This window comes from Pholcus phalangioides, unplaced genomic scaffold (assembly GCF_987345545.1).
Source record: "Pholcus phalangioides strain wild (caught in Gottingen) unplaced genomic scaffold, Ppha-v1.0 ptg000021l_1, whole genome shotgun sequence".
Taxonomy (NCBI): domain Eukaryota; kingdom Metazoa; phylum Arthropoda; class Arachnida; order Araneae; family Pholcidae; genus Pholcus; species Pholcus phalangioides.
In genome coordinates this window covers 5,907,265-5,934,596 of record NW_028301614.1, presented here as the reverse complement: position 1 = coordinate 5,934,596, position 27,332 = coordinate 5,907,265, and the positions used below count along the sequence as shown (strand labels likewise).

The window sequence follows — 27,332 nt, the reverse complement described above, 5'->3', positions numbered from 1 at the left end:
TTTCCATGTCCATTCGATTTTTCATTGTTCGCCTATGTTATTTTGATCACTTAAAATGGGTAACTAGTTTGGGAATATACCTATACACAGTAACTACCAGGTTCATGTCACCTTGGATTTACACACACACACACAGTCTCGTCCAAAAAATAATTTTTTCCCATTACACGCGCTTTAAGTAAAGCTTGAAACAATTTTGAAATATAAAAAATTAGATTCAACTAACTTTGATGGAAGTTGCTGAACATTGTTCACAATTTTTCTTTTCTTTTTTTTCATTCAAGGGAAAGCTTCCTTTGTCAGGGGTAACGGTTACAAAACTGGATGAATCTGAACATGGGCAACCAGCATTTGAAATTGCAGGTATTGAATTTTTGTATTATTATACATCTATGTATAAAAATGGTTATTTTTACTTTTTTTATGTGAACCTGTTTTCTATCATCAGTTTTGAAGAGATGGTATTTGCTATTTTATGCACTGTGGAACACACAGTCAAACTTGATTACAGTGGCATTCAAAAGACCACAAAATTGTGTTATTATAACTTAACCCTTTAAGTAGCATTGATGAGATATCTTGCCTCCTTAAAAGTCTCTTATTTTATTTTAGCATTACAATACAAATACAAGGCTGCAACTGGCAAAATGCCCAACGAGGTGGCCAAGAAAAAGATGCTCATAACAAATATGGATGTCATATATTTGTAAAATACAGCAACCCAATTAAAAACGCAATTATAAAAACCAAAGACTATATATACATGATAAAATATTATACAATGCCTATAAAAAATATTTATGGTTGTCTTATTCTAAGTATGGATAGCTTCTCGATTCACCCCAACATGTTTATCGTATTCTTTTTAAATGTGTCAATTGTGTTAGAATTTACTACCCCAGGGGTGAGCTATTCCATTTATTAACAACCGTATTAGAGAGTTGCTGTGATGGTTGAGGGGTCATAATGATGGACGGACATCGCGGGGACCCGGGTTCCATTGCAACAGTGGTGGTCGGCTGATGTTGGTTTTCTGTGGTTTTTCTAACTTTGAGGTCCAAATGTGAGTCGGTCTCCCCTTTAAAATGTCTCGCCACAGAGCAACAGGCCTACAAACAGTACAAATATTCAGTCATCACACTTCACTCACTTTATTCCAGATGAATGGCAGCACTGAAAAATCAGACACAACACTAGATATGCACTCTGACTGTTAGATACACACACACTTACACTTCTGGCACAACTCACTAGGTAGTAAATTTTATGGCGATAGACCTTAGTTGTGCTTGGTTTGAAAAAAAATCGATTAGAGAAAAATTCTCTGCGACACCACAACCTAGAATTGTCCCTTACCAATCGATATTGGTGTCACCTTTCAAAGCAGTAGATTGATGGCCTGGTAATAATTCATAATCTCCCTCCTACCCATCCCGTTGAAAATTTTGAACACTTTGATCATATCCCAGACACCTGCTTTCATCCAATGTAAACATATTAAAAAATCAAGTCTTTCTTTATAACTCAAGCCCTGTGTGCCAACCAGGACACGCGTAGCTCTTGTCTGCACCCCGTTAACCAAGTCTATGTTCTTTTGTGGGTATGGTCTCCATAACCTTACAGCATACTCCAGTCCAGGACGAACTAAGCCTGGGAAAAGCAAGAATGACTTTAGGAGAACGCAAAGAGACCCTTTTGATAATGAAACAGAGCATTCTATTTGATTTTTTCACCAACGCTGAACAGTGGTCAGCAAATCTAAGCCACTCATCATTGAAAATTCCCAAACCGGTGACCCTAGTTGCATCTGGGATTGTGAAACCATTCAACTCGTAAGTGAAACGTGGGTTGTTCGAACCAAAATAGCGACCATGCACTTATTAACACTAAAGGTCATGCTCCATTCAGTATCCCATGCTACAATTGTTTTCAAGTTGGCCTGGAGCACCTCCCTATCGCTTTGTTTCCCAACTACCTATTAGCTTCATGTCATTGGCTAATTTGATAACAATCCCATCGATACCCTGATCGAGTTTATCGATAAATAGTGAACTCGATCAGGGTATCAATGAGGTTGTTGGCAAATTCACAGATGACGTGAAGCTAATGGGGATACTCGAGAATCAAAGCAATAGCGAGTTGCTCCAGGCCAAATTAAACAGGATTGGAGCATTGACAAGCCCAGATATTTTGTAAAGTTTATTTCGCAATCTAACACTTTTCCCTACAACGCCTTATTTTGCATCTGCTGAAAATTGGAAGAAAGCCTACTTCATTAAAAAAGATGAAGAAGCTTTAATGATTTCTGCTGCGCTGCTTAAAGGGTTAAGAGTTCAAGTCATGGTTGAAGTTTTCAAGATACTTGTATGAAGTATATGATCAAATGCTATCTCAGTACTCAATAGCAACTGATATATAAACTGAAGAGCCAAAAGTCTGGTACAGGCATGCTTATGCAAATAAAGAGATATGGAACCAATCAGAGTACGGCGCTGTGGTCGGCAACGCCTATATAACGCAACAAGTGTCTGGCATAGTTGTTAAATCGGTTACTGCTGCTACAATGGCAGGTTATCAAGATTTAAGTGAGTTTAAATGTGGTGTTATAGTCGGCGCACGAGAGATGGGACATAGCATCTCTGAGGTACTGATGAAATTTGGATTTTTACATACGACCATTTCACGAGGGTATCGGGAATCCGGTAAAAAATTAAATCTACTTCAGACATTAGTCGCGTCCATGCCACGTCGTGTTGCTGCACTTCTGCTGTCTCGCGGGGGCCCTACACGATATTAGGCAGTTGTACCAGTTTTTTTGGCTCTTCAGTGTATTAAGCATGTATAAAAAAAGCTTGCACTTCCCTCCAATGAGATACATGCAGAGATACAGATCAAATCTTTGAAATCTGAAATAATGATAAAATAACATAGGTTTCCTGAACCTGACACATTCTTTGAAGTGGGTTCCAAGGAAATTCCAGAAGAATCTTGAAAAAACCTTTAAGAGGTGATGGGTGTATAGATTGAACAGAAATGAGTATCCTCATTCCTGGAATACTTTTAGCTTGCTATCAATACTATAAAGGAAAAGGGGAGTACCCACATAAAATCAGGCAGTAAATAGTACTTTGTCATGAAGAGGAATAATTAATGATCATTTTACCAATGTGCTTCTAGATTACTCTGACTTGAATCATTTTTGTCTTTGGTTGCACATAAAATTATTAAATTATTTTAATAGTCACGTCGCAAACATGATAGGCATGGAAATAAACAATATATGCATTGTATTTATGCTATCATCTATAAAAGAACTTATTTTATTTTAAAACATTGTAATGATGAATGGCTCCCAATGACTTCATATCAGGAGTGCTTTGTTATTGTGTTTATAAATGATTTTTATTTTTAATTGTGTATATTAGAACTTTTGTCTGACCAAAATAAAAAAATTTCTCACTGCGAATTCTTTATACCAAAAGTTCTACTTCAAACCAAATGTTGTATTATTTTTGATCTAGGTGATATGATACAGAAAATAGTAGTATTATGCGTAAACCAGGAATCTCAAGATCAGTGGATGAATGTCTTACGTTCTCATGTTCACCCAAATAATACCAACACGTCTCCTAAAGGATCCTCCACCCATAACAGTCCAACTCACCCCATCCAATCCTTAGTCTCTCCATGTTCTCCTGCTCAGACATCTCAGCAGCAGCAATCACATCAAATTTTACAGCAATCTCCCATTCAACAGGTACGTCAGAATCTCTCGTAAATTTCCATTGAGTTTGGATTTATGTAATAGTGATTTTTACAAAAGCGAGTGTAGCACAGTACCTAGAAAAACATAAAGATTAGTGACACGCTCACCGACACGCCAGTGCGCCATTTTGTGTCTTTCTTTGTGTTTTTCTTCGTTCTCGTGAGTTTTACTTAGCGTGTTGTTTATTGTTGGGTCATATTCTGCGGTGATTTTCTTTTTTTTTAGCGCACGTTGGATTGTGAGATAAGTGGTTTTTTTTTTTTTTTTGTATTGCTCTCATTTTTTTTTAAATTTTCGTTTTGTATTTTCGATCGACTTATATTTATTTTTCTCGTTCGCATTTCATTTTCGTTGTTTTTTCGCCAGGTTCGCTCGCTTCTTTGATATAAGTTCGTAGGTTTTGGACGTTAGTGTTAGCAAACAGTGTATACTTTTTCCCGGGTACTCTCAATAACGTTGTTTTCCTTCCATTTGGGCCTATTGTTGTAGTGTTAGTGTTTTGAGATAGTTAGCTAATTCTAATAAGTATAAATTGTACTTCGTAGCTTAATACTTTTTTTAGAGGGTGTTGTATTCTTTATATACATATTTATTTTATTCTTCGTGATTTAGTGCTGAGCATTCTACTTTACGTAATTTTTTCGTATAATCTCTTACGTATATTTTGCATAGTAATGTATTTTACATTATTTTAATTTCCAGTTAACGTTTCTCATTTTCGTATTGTTAAGTATTATTATTATTATCTAGCTTTAGCAATAGTGTTAGTATGCCTCGACCTCGACTAGTGTTGTGTAGAGCTTGCGACGGGAGGTTTCCCTGGTCTAGGGGTATAGTAGCTGATAGTTTCATTTGTAAAGGGTGCTTGGATAGAAAAAGGCTGGAACACGAGGTCGAAGCTTTACGGGAAAAAGTTAGGGTGCTAGAGGGTCCGGTTATAACGGACCCTCTGGTCGTCGAGCCACCTGTTGATGAAGAAGCAATCTCCACGAACAACGACATTTTAGAGGGCGAATGGGTGGTCGTGGATGAGGTAGAGGGGGATAGTGATAGGGGTTTAATCATCGGCGATTCTATGGTTAGGGAACTTGGGAACCGAGTGTGTAGGGATTTTCGGGGTTTCGAGCGCTGTTGTCTTCCTGGGGGGAAGATTGGCAACGTTCGAGACGTTTTTCATCGCCGAAAGTTGCCCTTGCGGGTGATTCTGTGGGTGGGAACAAATCAGGTAGGAGCGAATATTAGTGAGTCTCTGTCAGAATACCGGGATTTACTATTATCCGCTAGGGAGGGGGGTTCAGATGTGGCAGTGATTCCAGTGCTGCCAAGGGGTAGTAGGGGATATAGGAGTAGGATCCACCAATTCAATATAGGCCTGAAGGACATTTGCTCCTCACTTGGGGTCACGTTCTTGGAGCTTCCCGCATTTACCGATAGGTGGCTTCGTTCGGATGGGATCCATCTAAATAAGAGAGGGGTCTGGGAGGTTTACGATAGTCTTAGGTCAGGTTTTTTACTCCCAGACCACGTAGTCGGGAATGCGGGTTAGTTAATGATAATCACAACAGTACAGACGGGGAATTACCCACCTCTGACTTGGATGGCTTCTCGATTGACAACAAACCACCGGGCAAATTAAAATGTGTGTTAATAAATGCCAGGAGCTTGGGTAACAAGAAAGATTTTTTAGAAACTATGATAGTTGTGGAGGACTTGGATCTTATAGTCATTACAGAATCTTGGGCAAACGATGGGGATGAATCTTTCTTACACATCTCCGGATACGATACTTTTTTGAGAAATAGATCTGATAGGAAAGGGGGTGGAGTGTTGATATACGTGAAATCATGTTTGAAGGCTAGAGAGTGTAACGTGCAGAGAAGTGATATTGAAACCATATGGGTTGAACTTGAGAACAAAAGACGTCATAAGCTTATTGTTGGGGTTTGTTACAATCCACCGAATAGGGATCAAAACTATATCGCCAAAATGCATGATGAAATTTCCTACATGTGTAAGCGAAAGAGGGTTCTCATACTAGGGGATTTCAATTACCCGGGTATTGATTGGGAGAACCTTTCATCTGGAAATCAGTATGAAAGAGACTTTCTTAAGTTGGTGCTCGAAAATTTTTTGTATCAGCATGTATCAGAAGCCACTAGGGGTACTGCTATTTTGGATTTAGTTCTTACTAGTTCTGAGGATCTTGTTGGGCATGTTTCGGTGGGGGAAGAGTTTTCTTCCAGTGATCATCGTATCGTCAGATTTCTCTGTAACTTTTCCTCGGGTAAGGTTGATAACAAAAGACTGGTTCCTTGTTTTCGGAGAACTAACTTTGATGTTTTGCGAAGAAGGTTAGCGGAAGTTTTCAAAGACCGGTTGGAATCAGTAGGGGTGGTAAGTCAATGGGAAGAATTTAGTATGAAGCTGTCCTCTGTTTTGCACGACGTCATACCCTTTGTTCGAAAAAAGCGTGTTTGTACATCACACCCTCTATGGTTCACGGATAGCGTGCGGAACCTTTATCTTGAAAAGAAAAGGGCATTCAGAGAGTATAAAAGTGGACGTGGTGACCTATCATTGTTTACTGATAAAAGAAGACTGTTGAAGAAAGCGATAAGGGATAGTAAAAAGCAAGTTGAATCTAGGTTGGCAGATAACATTGGCTCTGACCCAAAATCATTTTTTCGATACGTCAATAATGGATGTAAGGGGACAGTTGGCCCCCTCTCGATAGGAGGCTCAAAAGTAGAGAGCAATGTAGGCATGTGTAGTGCTTTCAATGACTTTTTCGCGTCGGTTTTTAATGGAGATAATGATATTCGATATACGGGTGTTGCATGGGGTAATAAAACGCTCAACGATATTCAAGTGGAAGACGTGGAGGTCCTAAATCTTCTAAGAAATGTATGTGCAAGCAAAGCACCAGGACCAGATGATATCTATCCCAGGGTTCTCAGGGAAGGTGCTAATGAATTGTTGGGGCCAGTCGCACAGATATACAGGAGTAGTGTTGCTGAGGGTATCGTCCCGAGAGATTGGAAACTGGCTAACGTTGTTCCGATATTTAAGAAGGGTAGTAGAGAAATGGTGTCTAATTATCGTCCAGTGAGTTTGACGAGCTCCCTCTCGAAAATTTTGGAAATTATCATCAAAAGGCAGTTTGTGAAGTGGATAGACGAGAATAATGTATTGTCGGATAATCAGCATGGGTTCAGGAAGGGGAAGTCATGTGTAACTAACCTCCTTTGCTTCTATGATTACGTGACTAAGGCTTTGGGTAAGAGCAAAAATGTCGACGTTGTTTACCTTGATTTCCAGAAGGCATTCGATCGGGTCCAACATGGCAAACTCTTGAAGCGTTTACACGAGATTGGAATAGGGGGCAACTTGCTGAATTGGATAGAATCGTGGTTAAGAGATAGGTCGCAACGAGTTATGGTGAACGGGGAATTCTCTGGTTGGACAGACGTCACAAGTGGAGTTCCTCAGGGAAGTGTCCTTGGCCCCATACTTTTTTCACTTTTTATCGACAAACTCGATCAGGGTATCGATGGAATTACTAGCAAATTCGCAGATGATGTGAAGCTAATGGAAGTAATCGGAAATGAAAGCGATGGGGAGTTGCTCCAGACCAACTTAAACAAGATTGCAGCATGGGCAAATGAATGGAGCATGACGTTTAGCGTAGATAAGTGCATGGTCGCTCATTTTGGTTCGAACAACCCACGGTTCTCTTACGAGTTGAATGGTGTCACTATCCCGGATGCAACTAGAGTCACCGATTTGGGAATTCTCATTGACGAGCGACTTAAGTTTTCTGAACATTGTTCAGCGGTTGTCAAAAAAGCGAATAGAATGCTTGGTCTCATTTTCAAAAAGGTCTCTTCGCGTTCTCCTAAAGTCATTCTTCCGCTTTTTCGAGGCTTAGTTCGTCCTGGACTGGAGTATGCTGTAAGGTTTTGGAGACCATACCTACAGAGGGACATAGACTTGGTTGAAGGGGTGCAGAGAAGAGCTACGCGTGTCCTTATTGGCACACAGGGCTTGAGTTATGAAGAAAGACTTCATTTTTTGAATATGTTTACATTGGATGAACGCAGGTGTCGAGGAGATATGATCGAAGTGTTCAAAATTTTCAATGGGATGGATAGGATGGACCATGAACTTTTAGTACACCGCCATTCGACTGCTTTTACAAGGGGACACCAGTATCGATTGGTGAGGGACAATGCAAGGTTATGGTGTCGCAGGGAATTTTTCTCCAATAGGGTTGTTAATAAATGGAATAGCTTACCCCCGGAGGTAGTAAATTGTAACACAATTGACACGTTTAAAAAGAAATACGATAAACATGTTGGGGTAAATCGAGAAGCTATCCATTCTTAGAATAAGACAACCATAAGTATTCTTTATGGGCATTGTATAATATCTTATCATGTGTATATATTGTTTGTAATTTGTGTTAATTGCATTTTTAATTGGGTTGCTGTATTTTTGAAACATATGACAACCATATTTTTATGGGCATCTTTTTATCAGCCACCTCGTTGGGCATTTTGCCTGTTGTGGCGTTGTATTTGTATTTGTATTTGTATTTGTATTTGACTGTTTTTTTAAATATTTTTCATGATTCGTAATAGGAAATTATTCAACTTTATGAATTTCAGCTCAAAAGTAATAAAATTCCATCATTACCAAGAGCAATCTTGCCATTATAATATTTTTCTGCGAAACATAATAAATTAACTGACTTAAACTGATACCAGTATCAATTGGCAAGGGACAACTCCAGGTTATTGTGTTGCAGGGAATTTTCTCCAATAGGGTTGTGAATAAATGGAATAGCTTACCCCTCTGAATTTTACCACAATAGACATGTATAAAAATAAATATGATATTCATATTTGGGTAAATCGAGAAACTATCCATTCTTAAATAAGACAACCATAATTTTTTATGGGCAGTACATTATATCTTTTATGATTATTTGTATTAGCTGTTTTATGGGTTGCTGTAAACTGAGAGACATGGGTACAGATTTCAGACATTTTTTTTTTTATTATCTCTCTCATGAATTAACATTTTGTACTAAAACTTTGCACCATTAGAAGGAAGTTTCGAATGCAAGGTTTCAATTTCAAGTTTGTTTATGCAAGGATACTGTAAACCGGGGTGATTTTGTGTTACTTTTTGAGATTTTTCCTTTATATTTTCTCCTTATACTTTGCCTAGACTGCTGGGGATTTTACTAAAGGTATCCTCACATTTCAGCTTCTGATTTTTGGTTTTGAAAAAAATTTATGATGACAAGGAAGGGACAGGGAATTTTTTTGCATGACACATTGTCGCCCCCTGGGGGTTGGTGACTATGTGCCATCACTTATTCTCGCCTATAACGCCCCCCCCCCAGATGCAAGTCATGGCACATTGTCCCACCCAGATTTATTCAATTCCTGGTGTCAATTTTACTAGGAACCCATTAAAAAAGTTATTTCTGCCCAAAATAAGGTCATTTTTGAAACTGTTTTTTAAGGTCTCTGAAACCTAAAAAAATATAGTTTATATACATTTTTAAGTAAAGAAAAACATTCATTTTTATTTTTTTTTAAATAACACTGTATAAATGAAACATTCATTTTTTAAAATCAACTGAAAACTTGTTGTCACTGCCGATTGGTCAATGCTTTTTGATTTTCATTATGATTTGCTTCCTCAGATGCCGAATTTCATTGGCTAAGTCAGGCCATGAGTAAAATCTACCAACTTTCTTCATAATCTTTACACACGTCTCCCCACTACGATCGAAATTGGTGAGCATCTGCTCGTTTCTTATCGCACAAAGATCCTCTTCAACTGTTTTATTTGAGTAATTGCAGTAGGATTGACAACCTATCTTCCGCACGTACTTGCAAACGATTGCTGTGAAACAATAAACAATTACATACTAGTGAAAAAAAAATTCAAAAATGCTGAAAAAACAGATGGCACAAAGTCACCACCTGAATTCCTATTTTTTGTTTATGAGTCATATTTCTGCCAAAATATAGTATTTTTAGAATTCAAATTGGTATTTCTATTCGTAACTCCTGCATAGAAATATTAACTTATCTAGTTTCCACGAAACACACTGCCTGCACCAGGGGAGGTTTACACGCACTTGAAAAATTTCATGTAAATCACAATATAGCCTAAAAAATTCTCCGGACAACAGCTGACAGAAGACGATGCGATAAATTCAGTTGATGAGTCACCCACAGTTCTTGAATCGGCATGAAAAATCTTGAAACCAATAGTTCATCCATATGCTCCCAGGAAGTGCCTTCGTCCTAAAATCCGTGAATGGCACAAAGTCGCCCCAGTTTACAGTAACTGTTTCGTGAGTTATTATAATGGAGAAAAATGAATACAATTTTATACCCATATCACTCCACCTGAAAGGGGTGACTACTCTGTTGCCTTGATATTTCCCTTTTCAAAGCATGTTTCCATCTCACCCAACTGGAAATAATTAGGGGCAAATAAAAGGAAAAGTCTAAATACATAAATTTTATTTTTATTATGAATATAATTACAGGGAACTATAATTATATTTTAAATTAATTTTAAAAAGGTAATATGATCTTTTGTATCATTTCTATAGTGCCTGAAGCCCAAAATTTTCTTATATGTTTTTGTGGCATCTGTATAACTGTGTGTGCCTGTAAGAAATATAAAATATTGTCCTCAAGTCACCCAGCGAATATTAAACATTTCACTAATAAAACAACCAGTATATAACAAATGATTGATTTAAAGATTTAATATCATCCACAGTTAAAACAATGAGTATACTTACCAAAGCCAAACTTTTATCAAGACTGTGAGATGTAACCACACTAAGCACACACTGTAAACAAAGTTATGTACTGATTTCATGAAACCTTAACACACAAGTTATGATAAAAGTAGGCAGGGAGGAAAAATAAGGTTAGATAAATATGAGAGATTGTTGGGTGCCATTTTTATACATGGCTTACTCTGGCGGCTGGACTTAGAATCACCTCTTTTTTCATTTACAGTGGCTATGGCATCATCTAAAATAAGAAATTATTGTATGTATTCTTCAAAACACTCCAATTTACAGTATTCTGACAACCATACTTTTTATGGGAATCTTTTTTCAGCCACAATTGGGCTTTTTGTCTTGTGGCCTTGGTATTTATTTGTATAAAGTCAAATAGGTACTTTGCTCATCTTCATCAAGATTTGGTACAAGTAATTTGATGCGAGTTTTATAAATTTGTTATCTATCGATGAAATTAAAAATACTAGAAAATTTAACGGGGAACAGTTGTTTGAGAGCTCAGCTAGATTTTAGTTCCTAACACAGTAATGATGCAACATGTTTACAAAACGACAAGTCATGATCAGGATTAAATAACTTCTCAACTATTTAATGGAAAATATGTGCTTAGAGAGATTTAGATGGCTTTTTTCTCAGCCAGAGATATCAAGGAAACAGTTATTTTCCGGATATTATGCTGAAGTGAGCTCGGAAAGAAAAGTCATCACGTCTCCGCCGGGACTCGAACCCAGGCCCTCTTGCATACCGGGCAAGCATGCTACCATCTACACCACTGGAGACACATGAATCTGCCTTCCTAATTTCACGCACTGTGTCGTGAGGCGCTGAAGTAGAGGCATTAGTAGCCTCTCTTAACTTCAGGAAATGGCCCCCGGGTGGGACGGTTTAGAGAGATTTAGATGGCTTTTTTCTCAGCCAGAGATATCAAGGAAACAGTTATTTTCCGGATATTATGCTGAAGTGAGCTCGGAAAGAAAAGTCATCACGTCTCCGCCGGGACTCGAACCCAGGCCCTCTTGCATACCGGGCAAGCATGCTACCATCTACACCACTGGTGACACATGAATCTGCCTTCCTAATTTCACGCACTGTGTCGTGAGGCGCTGAAGTAGAGGCATTAGTAGCCTTAGTGCGTGAAATTAGGAAGGCAGATTCATGTGTCTCCAGTGGTGTAGATGGTAGCATGCTTGCCCGGTATGCAAGAGGGCCTGGGTTCGAGTCCCGGCGGAGACGTGATGACTTTTCTTTCCGAGCTCACTTCAGCATAATATCCGGAAAATAACTGTTTCCTTAATATGTGCTTACTTTGAATTTTATTATCAAGGATGTGAATCTGTAAATTATAATGTAAAGACATTACAAAATTTGCTTGGTACTTTACGACTTTATAGGTCCTTGTATCATTAAACATTGAAATTGTGTTGTACCTGAGTGCATGAAAGTTGCTTTTTTACTCTTTAGTATTTCTAAAAAAACTTGTTTCAATTGAATGTGTATATTTTTAATTTTTTGTTGAGTAAATATGTATGTAAATGAATCAATTATAATTTATTCATTTACAAACTATTATTATTATTCATGACAAATTATCAAATTATTACTTTGCAAAATAACTATTTTACATCAGCAAACCACTCTTGTTGAGGATAAAAACTCTCAGCAAACAAACAGCAGGATAACTTCAACAAACCGTGTGAACAACAAAATCTGGTCATCATGGAGTTTGCGTCCACATCCACCACGAAGACCTTCGTTGAATGATACTGGTGGCAAGGGAGAGGTTGTATTGAGAAGGAGCAACAGTAGGCGCAGAGAAAAAGGTAAAGTGCCAGAATATTTAATATAGCAAAGCCCATGCTCATGTCTTACTCATTTTTTTTTAATTTCGTACTCTACTAAAAAATTTTAAAAAAATCATGCAAAAAGTGTTTTTATCCTTTGATAAAATATAAATGGAAATAATGTCAGGCATGGACCAACAAATTATTAAGTAACAAATCAATAAGCCTTAGTGCAAAGTTATGTTGATGCGTGATAAAATTCTTATTTAAATCATGGAAACTATGATATAAAATTAAGCTTGTTACCTTGGTGCTTGTTAATTAAGCACCTACACTTTTTGAAGAAGGAATTTCATAACGTCTATTTCAAAGACATACGGCCATTTCTTTTAATCATTATCTGGCTATTTTACTCACTTGAAATGCTGAGAAGAGTTATTCACAAAATCACAATATAATACCAAAAGAAAAAAAAGAAAGCTTCAGACTAAACTCAACCTAGTGCCTTGCTATACATGAAGTTTGTTAGAATTTTAAACTTTTTGATCTAGAAAATAGAAAAAAATATTATTTGTTTTTTTTATTTGACTTCAATTGATTTGTTTTCACTATACCCACTGATGATATCACAAATTAGATAGTTATAGGCAAAATATTTAGTTACATCAATTCAAGTGACTTTCTACTTACAGTTGACTTTCATTTTTACGAACCCATACAGACACGAAAAATAGTTGTTAAAATCGAAATTTCATTAGGAAAGACATTTAAAGCAATAGTGTATTTCCTGGGACCAGAACATTAGTTCGTAAATTGGAGGTTCGTAAAATCGAGTGTCGATTGTATTATGATAAGGTTAACTAGAGGAAGTAAAGTTGACTGTCTCCGCCAGGAACCAAGTTTTCTTATTTAACTTGTTGATTAAAAATTAATATTTTGTACTGCTTTCTCTGATTGTCAAATTAGATAATATTAACAGTATTAAATCAGCATAAATCAGTTATAATTAAATAACTATAAATATTAGCAAAGAATATTGCTCTATATCTAATACATTTTACTTCAATCATCTCAACCCAGTGCCTGATGAAAAGAACTATGAAGGAGATATGAAGATACTTCAGGTGATTGAAGCTTATTGTACTAGCGAAAAGACAAGGTACACAGTAAACTCAGGTAACTATTTTAATTGTGAACATTTCATTAAAAAATAAATTAATCATGTGTGGTTCAGTTGTTTGAGTTAAAGGGTATCAGTATAATAATTACTGATACGTAATACCTGATCAACAATAGACTGAAATTTTTACTTGCCACTAAATTAAGTTTATTCAAGTCTCTATTTTATGAATGGGACTCACATTTCTATTCATTAAATTAGGATCAACATTATGACAAATATGTATCACACTACTACTTAACCATACATGTACCTTGTAAACATTCCTCTTGACAATTTAAAATTCCTCTCACATAGAAATTCCTAATTCATGACAAAGGTATTTCAAAAAATTTATTAAACCAGGGCTCTACTTTATGTACATATTCAATTCTATTATACGAGTATATTCACTTTTTTAAACCTTTAAAACTAGTGTTGCTCTTCTGATATTCCAAAAACTTCTAGCTTATCTAGTTGTGGTTAGAATGTTGAACTTGAATATTTAGATTCCTTGTTCGTTGTAACATCTTATAAGTGTTTACTTACAAAAAATAGTTTGAGTGGTTTATGGTTCTTAGTTTGATTCTATTTACCGATTCCTAATCCATCATTATTATTTTTTCAATGTGAATTCAGATTGCTTTTGTTTTTTTTTTTAAAGTTTTTTTCCTCTTATTTTCTATTCTTCCTTTTATTCTTTCTTTCATGGAACCTGTCCAGTGGACATTGGTCATATCATGGCAATGCGAGGAGTCAGAAGAGCTTTTGCAAATCCAGATTATGATGATTATTCACCTATTTATTCTCGATCTGCGACTTGGTGCTGTGGAAATTTCCCCTCAGTTAAAGCAATGATGAAATATCTTTAGATATTTCACTTTAGTTTTTACTTGGTGGCACTTCGAAATTTGGTTTTTAGCTTTTTTAGGTTTTGTTTCTCAGCTGAGCTGGCATTTGTGTGCTTTTTTTATATTCAAAAACTTCAAGACTTTATTAAAAAGAACTGTTTTCTGCAGGAAATTCTCCGTGAAGATAATACGTAGTCTGCAACATTTGATTTCATCAAAAACTTTACACAAAAAAATTGTAACAAAATCTGAAATTTGAAGTATTTTTTTGTATTTGTGACACATGGCCATGTACTTTTTTTTTGTGTGAAATTTACATTTTTACAAAGGTTTTCAAGCTTCTTTCTTCCATTGTGTTTTCGAATTTATTTTGTCACTACAGAAGTTTTTTCGCCTGATTTCTTGATTTTTTGCCTTAAAATACTTTCAAAGTTTATGAAATGATTTTCATCCTGGTTACCTTCAGTGAATTTTCTTTGTCCTTGAAATATCTGAGAATAAACGATGGAACAATTGCAGTCAACTTGATTAATTTTTTTTCTCTTTATATTTACTTTGCGTTAAATAGAAGAAAATATTAAATTATGTTGATTTTTGCTTGAATGTTTCAAAATTAATTTTTTAGGAATATTATTCAGTGTTCCAAGTTCAATACTGTATTACTTATTGTCAGAATCTTTCCTGATGCTGTGGTACAATGGGAAAGCGATAACATGACTGCAGAACATTGCTGCAGCAGGAAGTCTCCCACGGAGGAGTTAGCGCAACAGTCCTCTCAACAAGACAGATAAAAAAACATGTTGAACACTGCAGTTCAGGAATAAACTTTAGGTTCCCAGTCTAATTGGTCCTCGTGTGCTATAGAAATTGATTAAATATGCAGTAACTTTAAAGAATAATTATTTATCGGTATATAAACTTACCTAGCATTTTGGTTGTCCTGTTTTTGAGTATTTACTCAAGAGAACAAAATATTTAGAGTGAAAAGTTCAAACAAATCATGGCCAAAAAGTTTTTATCTTGTTAATAATAGCCACAAAAACTTATGGAGGTTGAATAATTATGAAACACAAGTTTTGCTGTAGGAGTAAGGCATATCAGTTAAATCATCATATTTTGTTAAATGAGTTCCAGAAATTTGAAAATGTCTCCTGAAAATTATTTTTATGAAAGAAATTGTTTTCTATGTTTATTAGATAACATTTATCTGGAAAAACGGGCATTGTGCATTGAAAGAAATAACGCAGGGTTTTCTTTTTTTTTACATCAATGAAGATATTTGCAAATAAATAACATATTATACCAGTTTAGTTTTTCTGCATTCATATATTTTGGCTGTGCTCATATCAGAATATTTTAAATTTCTCCCTTACATTTTTATTTATTCTAAATGTGTGAAATTTATTATAAATATTTTGTTTCCTACAGTATACGTGGATGCTCCTCAGTTATTTATTGCAGAAAATGAAAAAATTATCATGGATCATTTCGATGTCCCATCTACTACTGTGGAAGAAAAGTATGTTTACATGATTATGTGCTATTTTTTCTCCTCCTACCTCCAATTAAATTTAAAAAAAATATTTTTGACTGCCACTTAGTACACTGCTCAAAACAATTAGTGGAGCAAGCAAAAAAGTGAAGAAAACCGTGCGAGACAGCCACGTATTGGCATACAATGGATAGTACACGCGTATCAATGCGCAATACAGAAAAAAGACGTAAAAAAATTTGGAATTAAGCTTTAATTCTTTGAAAATATGGAAAAAACATGAAAAGATGATTTAGGGCAACAATTTGGTTACATGTAAACGATAAAAAAAAAGTACTGTTTAGACATGATGCATGAGTTTTAATAGGGCGTGTGGTCTCCTCGAACAGCTAAGACTGCTGCACACCTGTTTGCCATGGATGCGATGAGGTTATCGATCAGACTTTGGTGAATACTGTTCCACTCCTCAAGAAGTGCAATCTGCAAGTCTCGGACAGTAACGGGCGGCCTTGGTCGTGCAGTGCAACATCCCTTATGGGAGTTGCTTGCCCGGTTCGAAATATCCAGCAATAAAGTGGCAAACGACAAGTGGAAAATGATTAGAAACAAACTTTCGCATGAAATATTATTATTTATTCAATTATATGGGTTAGTTAATTTTAACAATGGATTAGTATATCTTGGAGCCCTCTATTTGACGTTAGCAGTAAAGATACTGGCTCACCAATTGATGATCAACAACAGTCAACCTGTGCAGCGATCGGACATCCGATGTTGTTAGCTTTTCCGTAAATACCAGAGGAGTTTTCTCAGTTGAGAACCGGAACACCTTGATCAGTTCCTGGGGGCCTCTCGGTTGAGGGCCGAACCACCTTGACCAGCTCCAGGGGGCCTCTCGGTTGAGGGCCGAACCACCTTGATCAGCTCCAGGGGGCCTCTCGGTTGAGGGCCGAACCACCTTGATCAGCTCCGGGGGCCTCTCGGTTGAGGGCCGGACCACCTCGATCAGCAATGAAGAACTTTGACTGTGAAGATTGTTTTATATTTTGATTCCGGACCTGCCGGAAAACGGATTCAAATAATGTAGATTATTGCATTTTAACAATTCAGCCTAAGGCCAATAGATACGGTAGTAAGACGGTGAATCGTCCTACTAGAGGGCTTCAGTTGAACAGAACAAGATTAGACGAACGCGGAATCAGACCTGTTACAACGTACGGCCGGTATTTAAAGGAAAAACATCCGACCGCACGTGTCTGATCAAGCCAATCGGCTTCAAGGTCACCTCATCTGCATGCGATCGCAGGCGAACATCACGATCGGCCTTGATCGTCGCCATACGATCACAGCTGCAGACTAGTAACATTTATGACAAAGATAACGTGACGGTGACTACGGACTTTTACGCCGGGGGATCATCGGCACGTTACATTCCCCCTGCCACCAGAAAGAAAAATTCTTAAGAATTTTTCTAAGGCCCAGTTTTCCTAACAATCCATATCCCGAGGAAAAAGAAACCTATCGAAAACATGAAATGCAATATAATAAACAATCCTGCATTAAATACACATTATCAATACACTAAAAATATCAAAAATCCCGCATGAAATACACTAACTATAATTATACACTCAAAAACTTCAAATCCCGCATGAAATCGCAACACCAAAATACAATATATAGATATAGGGCCCTGCCCTATCAACCTTCCGAAAACGTCACAATTTCCTCACCACTACCTCAAAATATCACACCAAATGTCACATCAATTATCTCATTTATCTAAAAACCGCAAAATACACATAAAACACACTATCCCCTCCAAAACACATGAAATAACATTTCCCTCCAAAATACACGAAATAACATTTCCCTCCAAAATACACATTATACACTAATTTCGACAGGCACTCCCCCCCCTCTCCTACAGGATCATGCAACCGGAGAAAAAGTCCTTAGTCTCAACATTTAAATATTGAAAATGACTAGAATGTAAAATCACAAAACGACTAGAACATAAAATCACATTTTCGCAAATTTTAGATTTGACCTTGATCAGATGATCGCCCGAATTTTACGGCGTACTATGATTATTAGAATTCATCTCTAAAATCAATGTTAAATATCAAAAAAAAAAAAAAAAATTTTTTAGCGAAAGTACTTTCCACCCGCGGTTTGCCACACTGAGAACCGGTCGAGCCCCCAAAATTGCAACGTCCCTTATGGGAGTTGCTTGCCCGGTTCGAAATATCCAGCAATAAAGTGGCAAACGACAAGTGGAAAATGATTAGAAACAAACTTTCGCATGAAATATTATTATTTATTCAATTATATGGGTTAGTTAATTTTAACAATGGATTAGTATATCTTGGAGCCCTCTATTTGACGTTAGCAGTAAAGATACTGGCTCACCAATTGATGATCAACAACAGTCAACCTGTGCAGCGATCGGACATCCGATGTTGTTAGCTTTTCCGTAAATACCAGAGGAGTTTTCTCAGTTGAGAACCGGAACACCTTGATCAGTTCCTGGGGGCCTCTCGGTTGAGGGCCGAACCACCTTGACCAGCTCCAGGGGGCCTCTCGGTTGAGGGCCGAACCACCTTGATCAGCTCCAGGGGGCCTCTCGGTTGAGGGCCGAACCACCTTGATCAGCTCCGGGGGCCTCTCGGTTGAGGGCCGGACCACCTCGATCAGCAATGAAGAACTTTGACTGTGAAGATTGTTTTATATTTTGATTCCGGACCTGCCGGAAAACGGATTCAAATAATGTAGATTATTGCATTTTAACAATTCAGCCTAAGGCCAATAGATACGGTAGTAAGACGGTGAATCGTCCTACTAGAGGGCTTCAGTTGAACAGAACAAGATTAGACGAACGCGGAATCAGACCTGTTACAACGTACGGCCGGTATTTAAAGGAAAAACATCCGACCGCACGTGTCTGATCAAGCCAATCGGCTTCAAGGTCACCTCATCTGCATGCGATCGCAGGCGAACATCACGATCGGCCTTGATCGTCGCCATACGATCACAGCTGCAGACTAGTAACATTTATGACAAAGATAACGTGACGGTGACTACGGACTTTTACGCCGGGGGATCATCGGCACGTTACAGCAGCAATGCATCGTCTGAGCATGTCCCAAACATGCTCGATTGGATTCAGGTCAGGAGAGCACGCTGGCCATTCCATATGCTGTATTGTTTCAGCTTCAAGCATGTTCTCCACCAGACGAGCTCTATGTGGTCGGGCATTATCATCCTGGAAAACAAAGGAATCTCCAATGGCTCCAGCGTAAGGGATGACATGAGGTCGCAGTATCTCGTCTGCATACCTTCGGGCCGTCAAAGTGCCATTCCGAATGATATGCAGGTCCGTACGTCCGCCTATGCTGATTCCACCCCATACCATCCAACCAGCTCGTCTGTATTGTGACCTTTCACGAAAGAATGAGGGGTTATTTCGAGTGCCCCTGTCCCTCCATACCAGAACACGTCGGGTGTCACACTCCAGTCTGAATCGGGACTCGTCTGTAAACAACACTTGGCTCCAATCATGTAGCTCCCAATCTCGATGTTCAGCAGCCCATCTTCTTCGGGCCGCACGGTGGCGTGGGGTCAACGGAATGCAGACCATTGGCCTACGTGCATACAGCCCTTCCTCATGAAGCCGATTACGTACTGTTTGGCTGGACACCCTTCGTCCTGTTGCCAAGAGCAACCGTCTTTGCAGCTGCGTAGCATTCTCTGTTCTGTTTCGACGGGCTGTTAACCGTATATACCGGTCATCAGTTGCTGTAGTGGCGCATAGCCGACCTTGCCCTGGTCAACGTCTAACATTTCCTGTTTCTTGGAATCGATTCCACAGCCTTGCAACAACACTTCTGGCGACTCCAACAGCGTCCGCGACACTACGTTGCATTTGCCCGGATTCCAGTCTGCCTATAACACGCCATGCCATGGATTCCGGTAAATCACGTTGTTGAGACATCCTCAAGTCACCTTGTCTCAAAAAAAAAATACTGCGCAATCGAATTTCACAGTTACGGCAGTAAAACAGACGTTTCTGCAACATCCCGATTTCTGCCCTTATCTCCTTTTTCTGGTTTTTGACGTCATGAACTTTGATTCGCATATGAAGTTTTCTTCTTCCGTTTCCTGCTAGGCTTTAAATTATGGATGATTCATTTTATGTTACTTATCGGTATACATCTTTGCGTAATTTTGTTAAAAAAGACCATGTGCTCCCCTAATTGTTTTGAGCAGTGTATTTTTTATACCTATATGTTCCCTATCATATAATTTTCTCTGATAAGTCAAGTTTTATAATGACTCAAACTGCAGTTAAGTAAATAATATATGCTGATCTGGGGTGACAATTGTGGAAGTCAGCAATTTTATATTTCCCTTTTCTTGAGGCATTGGAACAAAAACAAGATGTAACGATTCCAACAATAATGTTGAATAAAGAAAAATACTTTTTAAGCACATTGTAGAACAGGGGTTTTCAACTGGTAGGTGTGCTGCCAAAAACTTTCAGAGGAAATTAAGTAATTTTTTTTCTAAAGAAGCCCAAAGTTGAATGTCTCAACAAAGATTCAGACACTGCAGGAGTAATATGATGTATATCATAATAATGAAAAAGAAAAAAAAATCGGAGGAATGTTTTTACACACTGTTTTCTACAGAAAGAAATGTCCAAAGTACCTGAATGGAAAAACAAGTCCTAGATGAGACTATTAAATTTGTTGGAAAGAAAGCATTAAAATAGAAAAGTTTGAACTAGAGAGGTGTAAAGTCAACAAGGTCCTTATTGAATAAATTTTTCTAAAGTTTGATTTATTGCATGAAATCCTGGAAGAAGTATTTTTATGCACCTACAGTTGAATTTTATAGGAGTACTTTCTACAGATTGGTTGAGAAATTTCATTGCTTAAGACAGTGGTTCACAACCTTTGTCCACGGCCACTCTAGTAAAATGAAATTAATCAGTAAATTTAGTGACTAAATAAAAAAAGGTGCCTAGGGATACCAAAATAACATTTTTTTCTTTAAGTCAAAAAGTTTGAGAACCGCTGGTTTGAAGTATGCAAGCAATGGTAAATTAAAATATTACTGAAAAAGAGTAGAAGTCACAGTAAAAATAAATTATGAGAGAAATCGCAGACGATGGCAATTAAACCATTAAAAATTAAATAATTAAAAGTGTAATTTTTAAAATCAAAATTTAGGTGTACCATTTACGTTCAAGTGTGTTATGGGATACAAAAACATTGAAAAATGCTGGTGTAGAAAATGTAAAATCCAATGAAAATAAAAATATTTTTTAGTCATTTTCATTGTATTTAAAAAATTTTTATAATTTTTTTGTAGTCATTCTAAGTAAATTTAGATGTATATTTGAACCCATTGCTCTCGAGGGAAAATTATGCTTGCTTCCCTTAGTCACACAAAGATTGGAAACCACTGCTTTTTACATCTTCCATCAAATCAATGTTTCACTTCAGGTATGGCTTCGAAAACTGCTTTGCATATATTTAGGGAAATATTTCTGAAATTGAGTATGAAAGTAAAATCTATCACTTAACTCAATTTTAACCCCATTATGAAGCGGAATAATTTCAGTTTATTATATATATGCACATCTGCCTGTCTTGCTGGTCTGTGATTACTAGTTTGGAATTTATGTGCATTATATACATGGTGTCTTAGAAGTACAGCCTTTATCTCATCAACAGTCCATTATAGAGGTATGTGATTCCACTTTAAAAAATGCTCAGCAGGCATTCAAAAATTACCCTGCACCTGTTTTGAGAGTGAAAATACAGTGTGTAACAAAATAAAAAGTCTAAATTTTTTCCATGTTCCCCCTGTGCTTCCAATTAAAAAGTTGTTGCCCGGTCTCTCCTGATGCCAAGTGCAGTATTCAGAGATATTTGAATTTGGAAAACAGAGGGAATTTAGGGAAGAACAGTGTTAGATGAGAAAAAAAATGTTTTACCCGTATCTAACATTCTTCTTTTCCTGAATTTCCACAGTTTTTGAATTCTAATATCTCTGTGAATATTGCACTTGGAAACATTGAATTTTTTTTGTTGGCATCAGGAAAGACAGGGCAACAACTCTCTAATTGGAAGTTAGAACACAATGGAAACCGTATAAACATTTAGATTCTTTATTTTGTTACACACTGTATTTTACTCTCAAAGCTGATACAGGGTAATTTTTGAATGGATGTTGAGCATTTTTTAAATTGGAATCATACCAGTTGATGAGATGAAGGCACTTACAGGACACCCTGGATAATTGATTGCTTTCTTGATATTTCTATATTCAGTGTTTCATTTTACACTCTGCAGAACTTTGGTTGATACTGTGTATACCTTGAAAGATCAAATACAAGAACTCAATACTGTAAGTACCAGAGAACAGATTCTTTATCAATCAGTTAAATGCTGTGTAATGACTTTCACTAACATTTCAAATGAGAGGCCTTTGAAATTCTTGTGGAATCAATATTACCACTTTTGCTTCATACTTTTTCAGATAGTATGAATTGATTTTAAAAAAATTACCTGTTAACCTGGAAGTTCTTTTAAACTTTGATTTTTCGCCAAATCTTTTAGGATATCATTTGGAATGTTTTGAAATAAGCCTTTCTGAAGTTTCGTCTCATTTTCATATGGGGAATCAAGGATATAGACTGTCCTATAAAGAGGTTACTAGGCAGATGTATAATCTAAACATGAACTAGTGGGTTTTTGCCTAAATTACAATATAGCGATATGGCCAGAGTTGGTGTTTGATGAAATAGTGGGTTTTTGCTGTTCTCAGCTTTAAATCCTCCTTTTTTTATTGTTATTTCTAGCCAACTTTAATGATAGATTGCTGATAACTAGACTACAGTTGTAGATAAAAAACCTATTGTATGCAAATTAATTTTGAAAAATAATGCAAGAGAAGCTTAATATGTATTTATATAGAATAACTTGTTTGCCATTTTTGAAAACATGGTTTGCAGTGTATGGTTGCAGTACTCCTAGACCAGTACATGATAGACTTTTGTTAGAAGTTCTGAAACTTTGCATCTTCATTGCTTGTCTTTTTCTCATTGAAATATCTCTCACTGTCTAGTCTCATGCCATAGGTTATATTTGTTTAGATGGTCATGAGAAAATGTTTTTTTCACTGTGCTTGAGTTTCAAGTACAAAATAGTATGTACTTCCTGGTAGACATCCTTGACTCTTAGATGCAAGAGGGGGCGTACAGGCACATGAGTCACATGGTATAACCGTGAATTAGTGGGGCTCAGCCTCTCTACAAAGTTTTTCTAATTGGGGACACATAAATGAGTGAACACCAGAACTTTGCCACTGGACTTATCCAGTTGCCGAGATCTCTTCCAGCCCAGCTTCGTGGCAGAGTCCAAAACATTTTATTTTGTGTTTAAAAAAATGCATACAAAATTTTTACAACATATTTTCCCTGGACAATTGGGTACTGTTGTGAAGAACAAATTTTGTGGTGATTTCAGATGAGATGGGGTTGGGAGCTGGAGAAAAGTTTCTGGGTTTCATTAAGAAGGATGAATATGTCAATGGGGGGACAAATTGTTTAAAGTCTAGGTGCATCTGGATAAAAATCTAACTGTCCTATTTATAAGATGCTGGGCAATAACGGGTTTAGAAAACTGGAAATATTTTGAGCTAACTAAATAAATGAGACAAATCTTATTGCTAATTACTATACTTGGATTTATTTAGTCAAACTCAGTTATAATAATCTTGGTTGTAACAACAACAGGCTAGAATGGTTCCCATAGAGAATAATGTTAATGAACCTTGCTTATAATGTCAATAAAAAACAACTTCCTCGGACATAACAAATTTTTTGTCACTTTTGTTTCTGTTTCAATACAGTTTTCCCAAGAAATTCCCAGGATTAGAGCTGATCATATGGAGGGAATGTTTGTTGTCACATTTATACCTTAAAAAGGATTAATTGCATGTGTGAAGCGCTGACTTGCTCATTGACATGACCATTATACAAAATATTTCTGCATTTTAGCCTTCCCTGCTTCGGCTGAAGTTGGTTTTTCTGCAGTTCCTAACTTCAAGGCACAAATGAAAGCCAATCTCCCTGTTAAAAAGTCTCACCGCAGAAAGCAACAAGCCTACAACGATATAATTATTCATTCATTACACTTCAATCACTATGAGTTGAGAAAAAACTCATAATTGAAAAAAATTGATTGCAGATGGCAGCACTACACATAACAATCATTACACAGAAACAAACTTCAAGGAGAGGTTCACTATACATGCACACACATTCCAACATGTACCAATTCATTAGAAGTTTCATAGAGGAATATGGATAAGGTGTATGTTTGGTTTAGCAGTAGTAGCCTTCTCTGCTTTTTTCTTACAAAAATATCCCTTTTTTTCAATGAAGCTTGCTTCAATTCCTAATCTTTACTAAAATCAAGAACTAAGGTAATTTGCATAACTTATAAATTGCGTTATAAGGAATATGATTAAATATTCATATCTCACATATTTGCCGAGTTAAATTTTTTCCTGGGAAATAAATTTTACCTGAAACTTTCTGTAGCACTGTATTTCTCACCAAGAGTTATTTATAAATAAACACACAAACACAAAGGCCACAACAGGAAAATTGCCCTATGAGGTGACTGAAAAAAGATTCCCATAAAAAATATGAATATCAGATATAACCAAAATACAACAACCCAATATAAAAGCATATATCTTGAAAGAAAAAACTAATAATTAATACCAATCTGAAGAGCCAAAAAAACTGCTACAGGCATGCGTATGCAAATAAAGAGATATGGAACCAATCAGAGTACGGCGCTGCGGTCGGCAACGCCTATATAACACAACAAGTGTCTGGCATAGCTGTTAGATCGGTTACTGCTGCTACAATGGCAGGTTATCGAGATTTAAGTGAGTTTGAACGTGGTGTTATGGTCGGCGCACGAGAGATGGGACATAGCATCTCTGAGGTAGCGATGAAATTTGGATTAAATGTTATTAATTTCACCAAAAATTAGTAACATTTTAATGAGAATTTGTGATGTCCCACACATATGATCTTGACTTCCCCTATTTTTCCTGATCAAACACATGGTCATCCTAATCATATTGGAATATCAACTACATTCACAGTATTTGATTACATTTTTCATCGAAAAGTTCTTGAAAATGTTAACCTCGGTTGTTAAGATAAAATTTTGCGGAATATTTGATGTTATAACCAAGTTTGACTGTATTTTCAATTATTTATTTAGAATTTATGCTTACTGCAATACATCTAGAACAGTGTTTTTTTTATTCTTTATTTCAAGAAAACATCTCAGTTGTTCAAAAATCTTGATGAAGAGAAAGAAGCTCGACATAAACTGGAGTTGTTGCTACAAAAGCATGTTCTGGGTGGATGCGATACTGTGATATCAACATACTTTGATGATTGAATATTATTATCATAGCAAATTTAGTAAATATGCAGTTATAAGCTGTTATTAGCTAACTCAGGGAGAAAATGAAGATGTTATAATAAGAGATTTATGATACAAAATGTGACTTAATATGTGGTATTCAAACTTTCCTTGTAAAATATTTTGATTTTTTTTCTCTCATATTTTTCTTTCTCATCTCATCAAATTAGATATATCTGAGTTTAGCATTATGTACAGGGTAAAACCTCAAAGTCAAATTGAATTTATTGTTGAATGTTGTGTTGTTTTTGAAACTTCTTCGTCTTTTATGTGATTTTGTGGCATTCAATAATGTCAACTTTTATTCTTGATTTTATGCATTACTGATGTTTAATACTATCTGATTATTCACTCAAAATATTGCTTCATTCTCATTTGCTTTTTGTATATAGTTGCCACATAAACACAGTGTATGCTTGTTATTTCAATCATCAACCCTAATCACTATCCTTTGCTCACCTTTGAGGTGTCAAGCAAGGCAACTCACTCTAGTAAACATTTCATATAATACAAATGAGAATAATTCTTAGTGTAATCCATATATAATGTGACGCATGTAAGATAGCAGACACGACAGCATGGCTCTTAAATTTTTTGACACTAGTGCAGGGGTTCTCAAACTTTTTCCACCTGCAGTGCCCGTTTACGATTCAATGCTTGTCCCTGAGCTGTTTAACAAAGAATATTTTTGAAAAACCTTTGTCAGGGTGACCACTCCACGGTGCCTCTGACAAAGGTTGGAGGGACACCAGGGCACTGGTTCACAGTTCGAGAACCCGTGCACTAGTGTATGTTTCCTTCTAACAAAACCGCAAAACTCTTGAGCTCTTCTCAAACAACTCCAGAGCAGTGCTGGACAAATCTATTGCCCAACATGCTCATGGAACATAATATTTTTGACCAGCTACGCATTGTTTTTTTAACCACGTGTGTGTGTGTCCAATGCTGGCTTGTAAAATACTGATTGGACATGAAATTTTTAGTGATTCGTCCATCCCTTCTCCCAAACCCATTTTATCTGTCATCACTACATATTATATACCATACATAGGCAGAGATAGACTTGGAAGTCTGGGGGGGGGGGGCATGGTCATTATTGCTGGGGGGCACGATGATGATGTCAATTCATCTATGCATGCATGCATTAGATCAATGAATGAATAAACGCCAGGGGCTCTGCCACCGGACTTATCCCGTTGCTGAAATCTCTTCCAGCCCAGCTTCGTGGCAGAGTCTGGAACAAAGTGAGTGCACCTAACAGTCTGAGTGTGTAGCTAGGTGTTGTGTTTGATATTTCAGTGCTGCCATGTATACTTCAAATTTCGAGTGAAGTGTAATGATTGAATATTTGTAACGTTGTAGGCCTGTTGCTCTGTGGCGAGACTTTTTAACGATGCATTAGATCAATCGACTTCACTATACTGGGAGCTCCCCACTCCCCCGTATCTCTGTTCATGATACCATATTTTAAGGTGTATAAGGAAACTTTTTTTTTGCCGAAAATAAGGTCCCAAAAATAAGAGGGATTTCTTATACATGGATAGTATTATCAATATGTCTTCCAAATTTTAAGCCCAAAAAATCAGGATGCTCCTTATACACACTAAAATACGGTACTTATTGTGACAGTACATGATTGCCCAAAGAAATATATTGTTATAAATTGTGAGCAAAAATTAAATTTTTATTTTACTTTTTTATTGATTCAATAAACGCAGCATTGTTCTGGACACGGCCACAAAGCTGGGCTGGAAGAGGTCTCACCACCGGATAAGTCCAGTGGTAGGGTTTATGTCACATGTTATGGTCCCAGTCATGTTGCTTGGGGATACTATAACATGTTTTAGGTTAGATCATTAGGCCGTTGACATGTGAATTTACTTCTGAACAAAAAGTATGAAAATTAAAAGAAAAA

At 36.8% G+C, this 27,332-nt stretch overlaps 1 protein-coding gene across 2 annotated transcripts in view; it reads left to right on the top strand.

Annotated features, from left to right (window-relative positions):
- The window catches only part of LOC149070536 (rho guanine nucleotide exchange factor 7-like), a 44,053-nt gene extending 18,125 nt beyond the window's left edge, over nucleotides 1-25,928 (top strand). Inside the window, exons 11-17 of one of the 2 annotated variants that reach the window (XM_089248970.1) lie at nucleotides 285-363; nucleotides 3,522-3,757; nucleotides 12,238-12,430; nucleotides 13,472-13,567; nucleotides 15,830-15,920; nucleotides 22,256-22,310; nucleotides 25,268-25,928. In XM_089248970.1, the coding sequence (XP_089105096.1) occupies nucleotides 285-363; nucleotides 3,522-3,757; nucleotides 12,238-12,430; nucleotides 13,472-13,567; nucleotides 15,830-15,920; nucleotides 22,256-22,310; nucleotides 25,268-25,393 (876 nt within the window). In that variant the 3' untranslated portion in view covers nucleotides 25,394-25,928. Of the gene's footprint in view, nucleotides 1-284; nucleotides 364-3,521; nucleotides 3,758-12,237; nucleotides 12,431-13,471; nucleotides 13,568-14,273; nucleotides 14,919-15,829; nucleotides 15,921-22,255; nucleotides 22,311-25,267 lie in introns of those variants that run through there. The other variant, XM_089248971.1, reaches the window with a different exon arrangement.
- The last annotated feature ends 1,404 nt before the right edge of the window (nucleotides 25,929-27,332 follow it).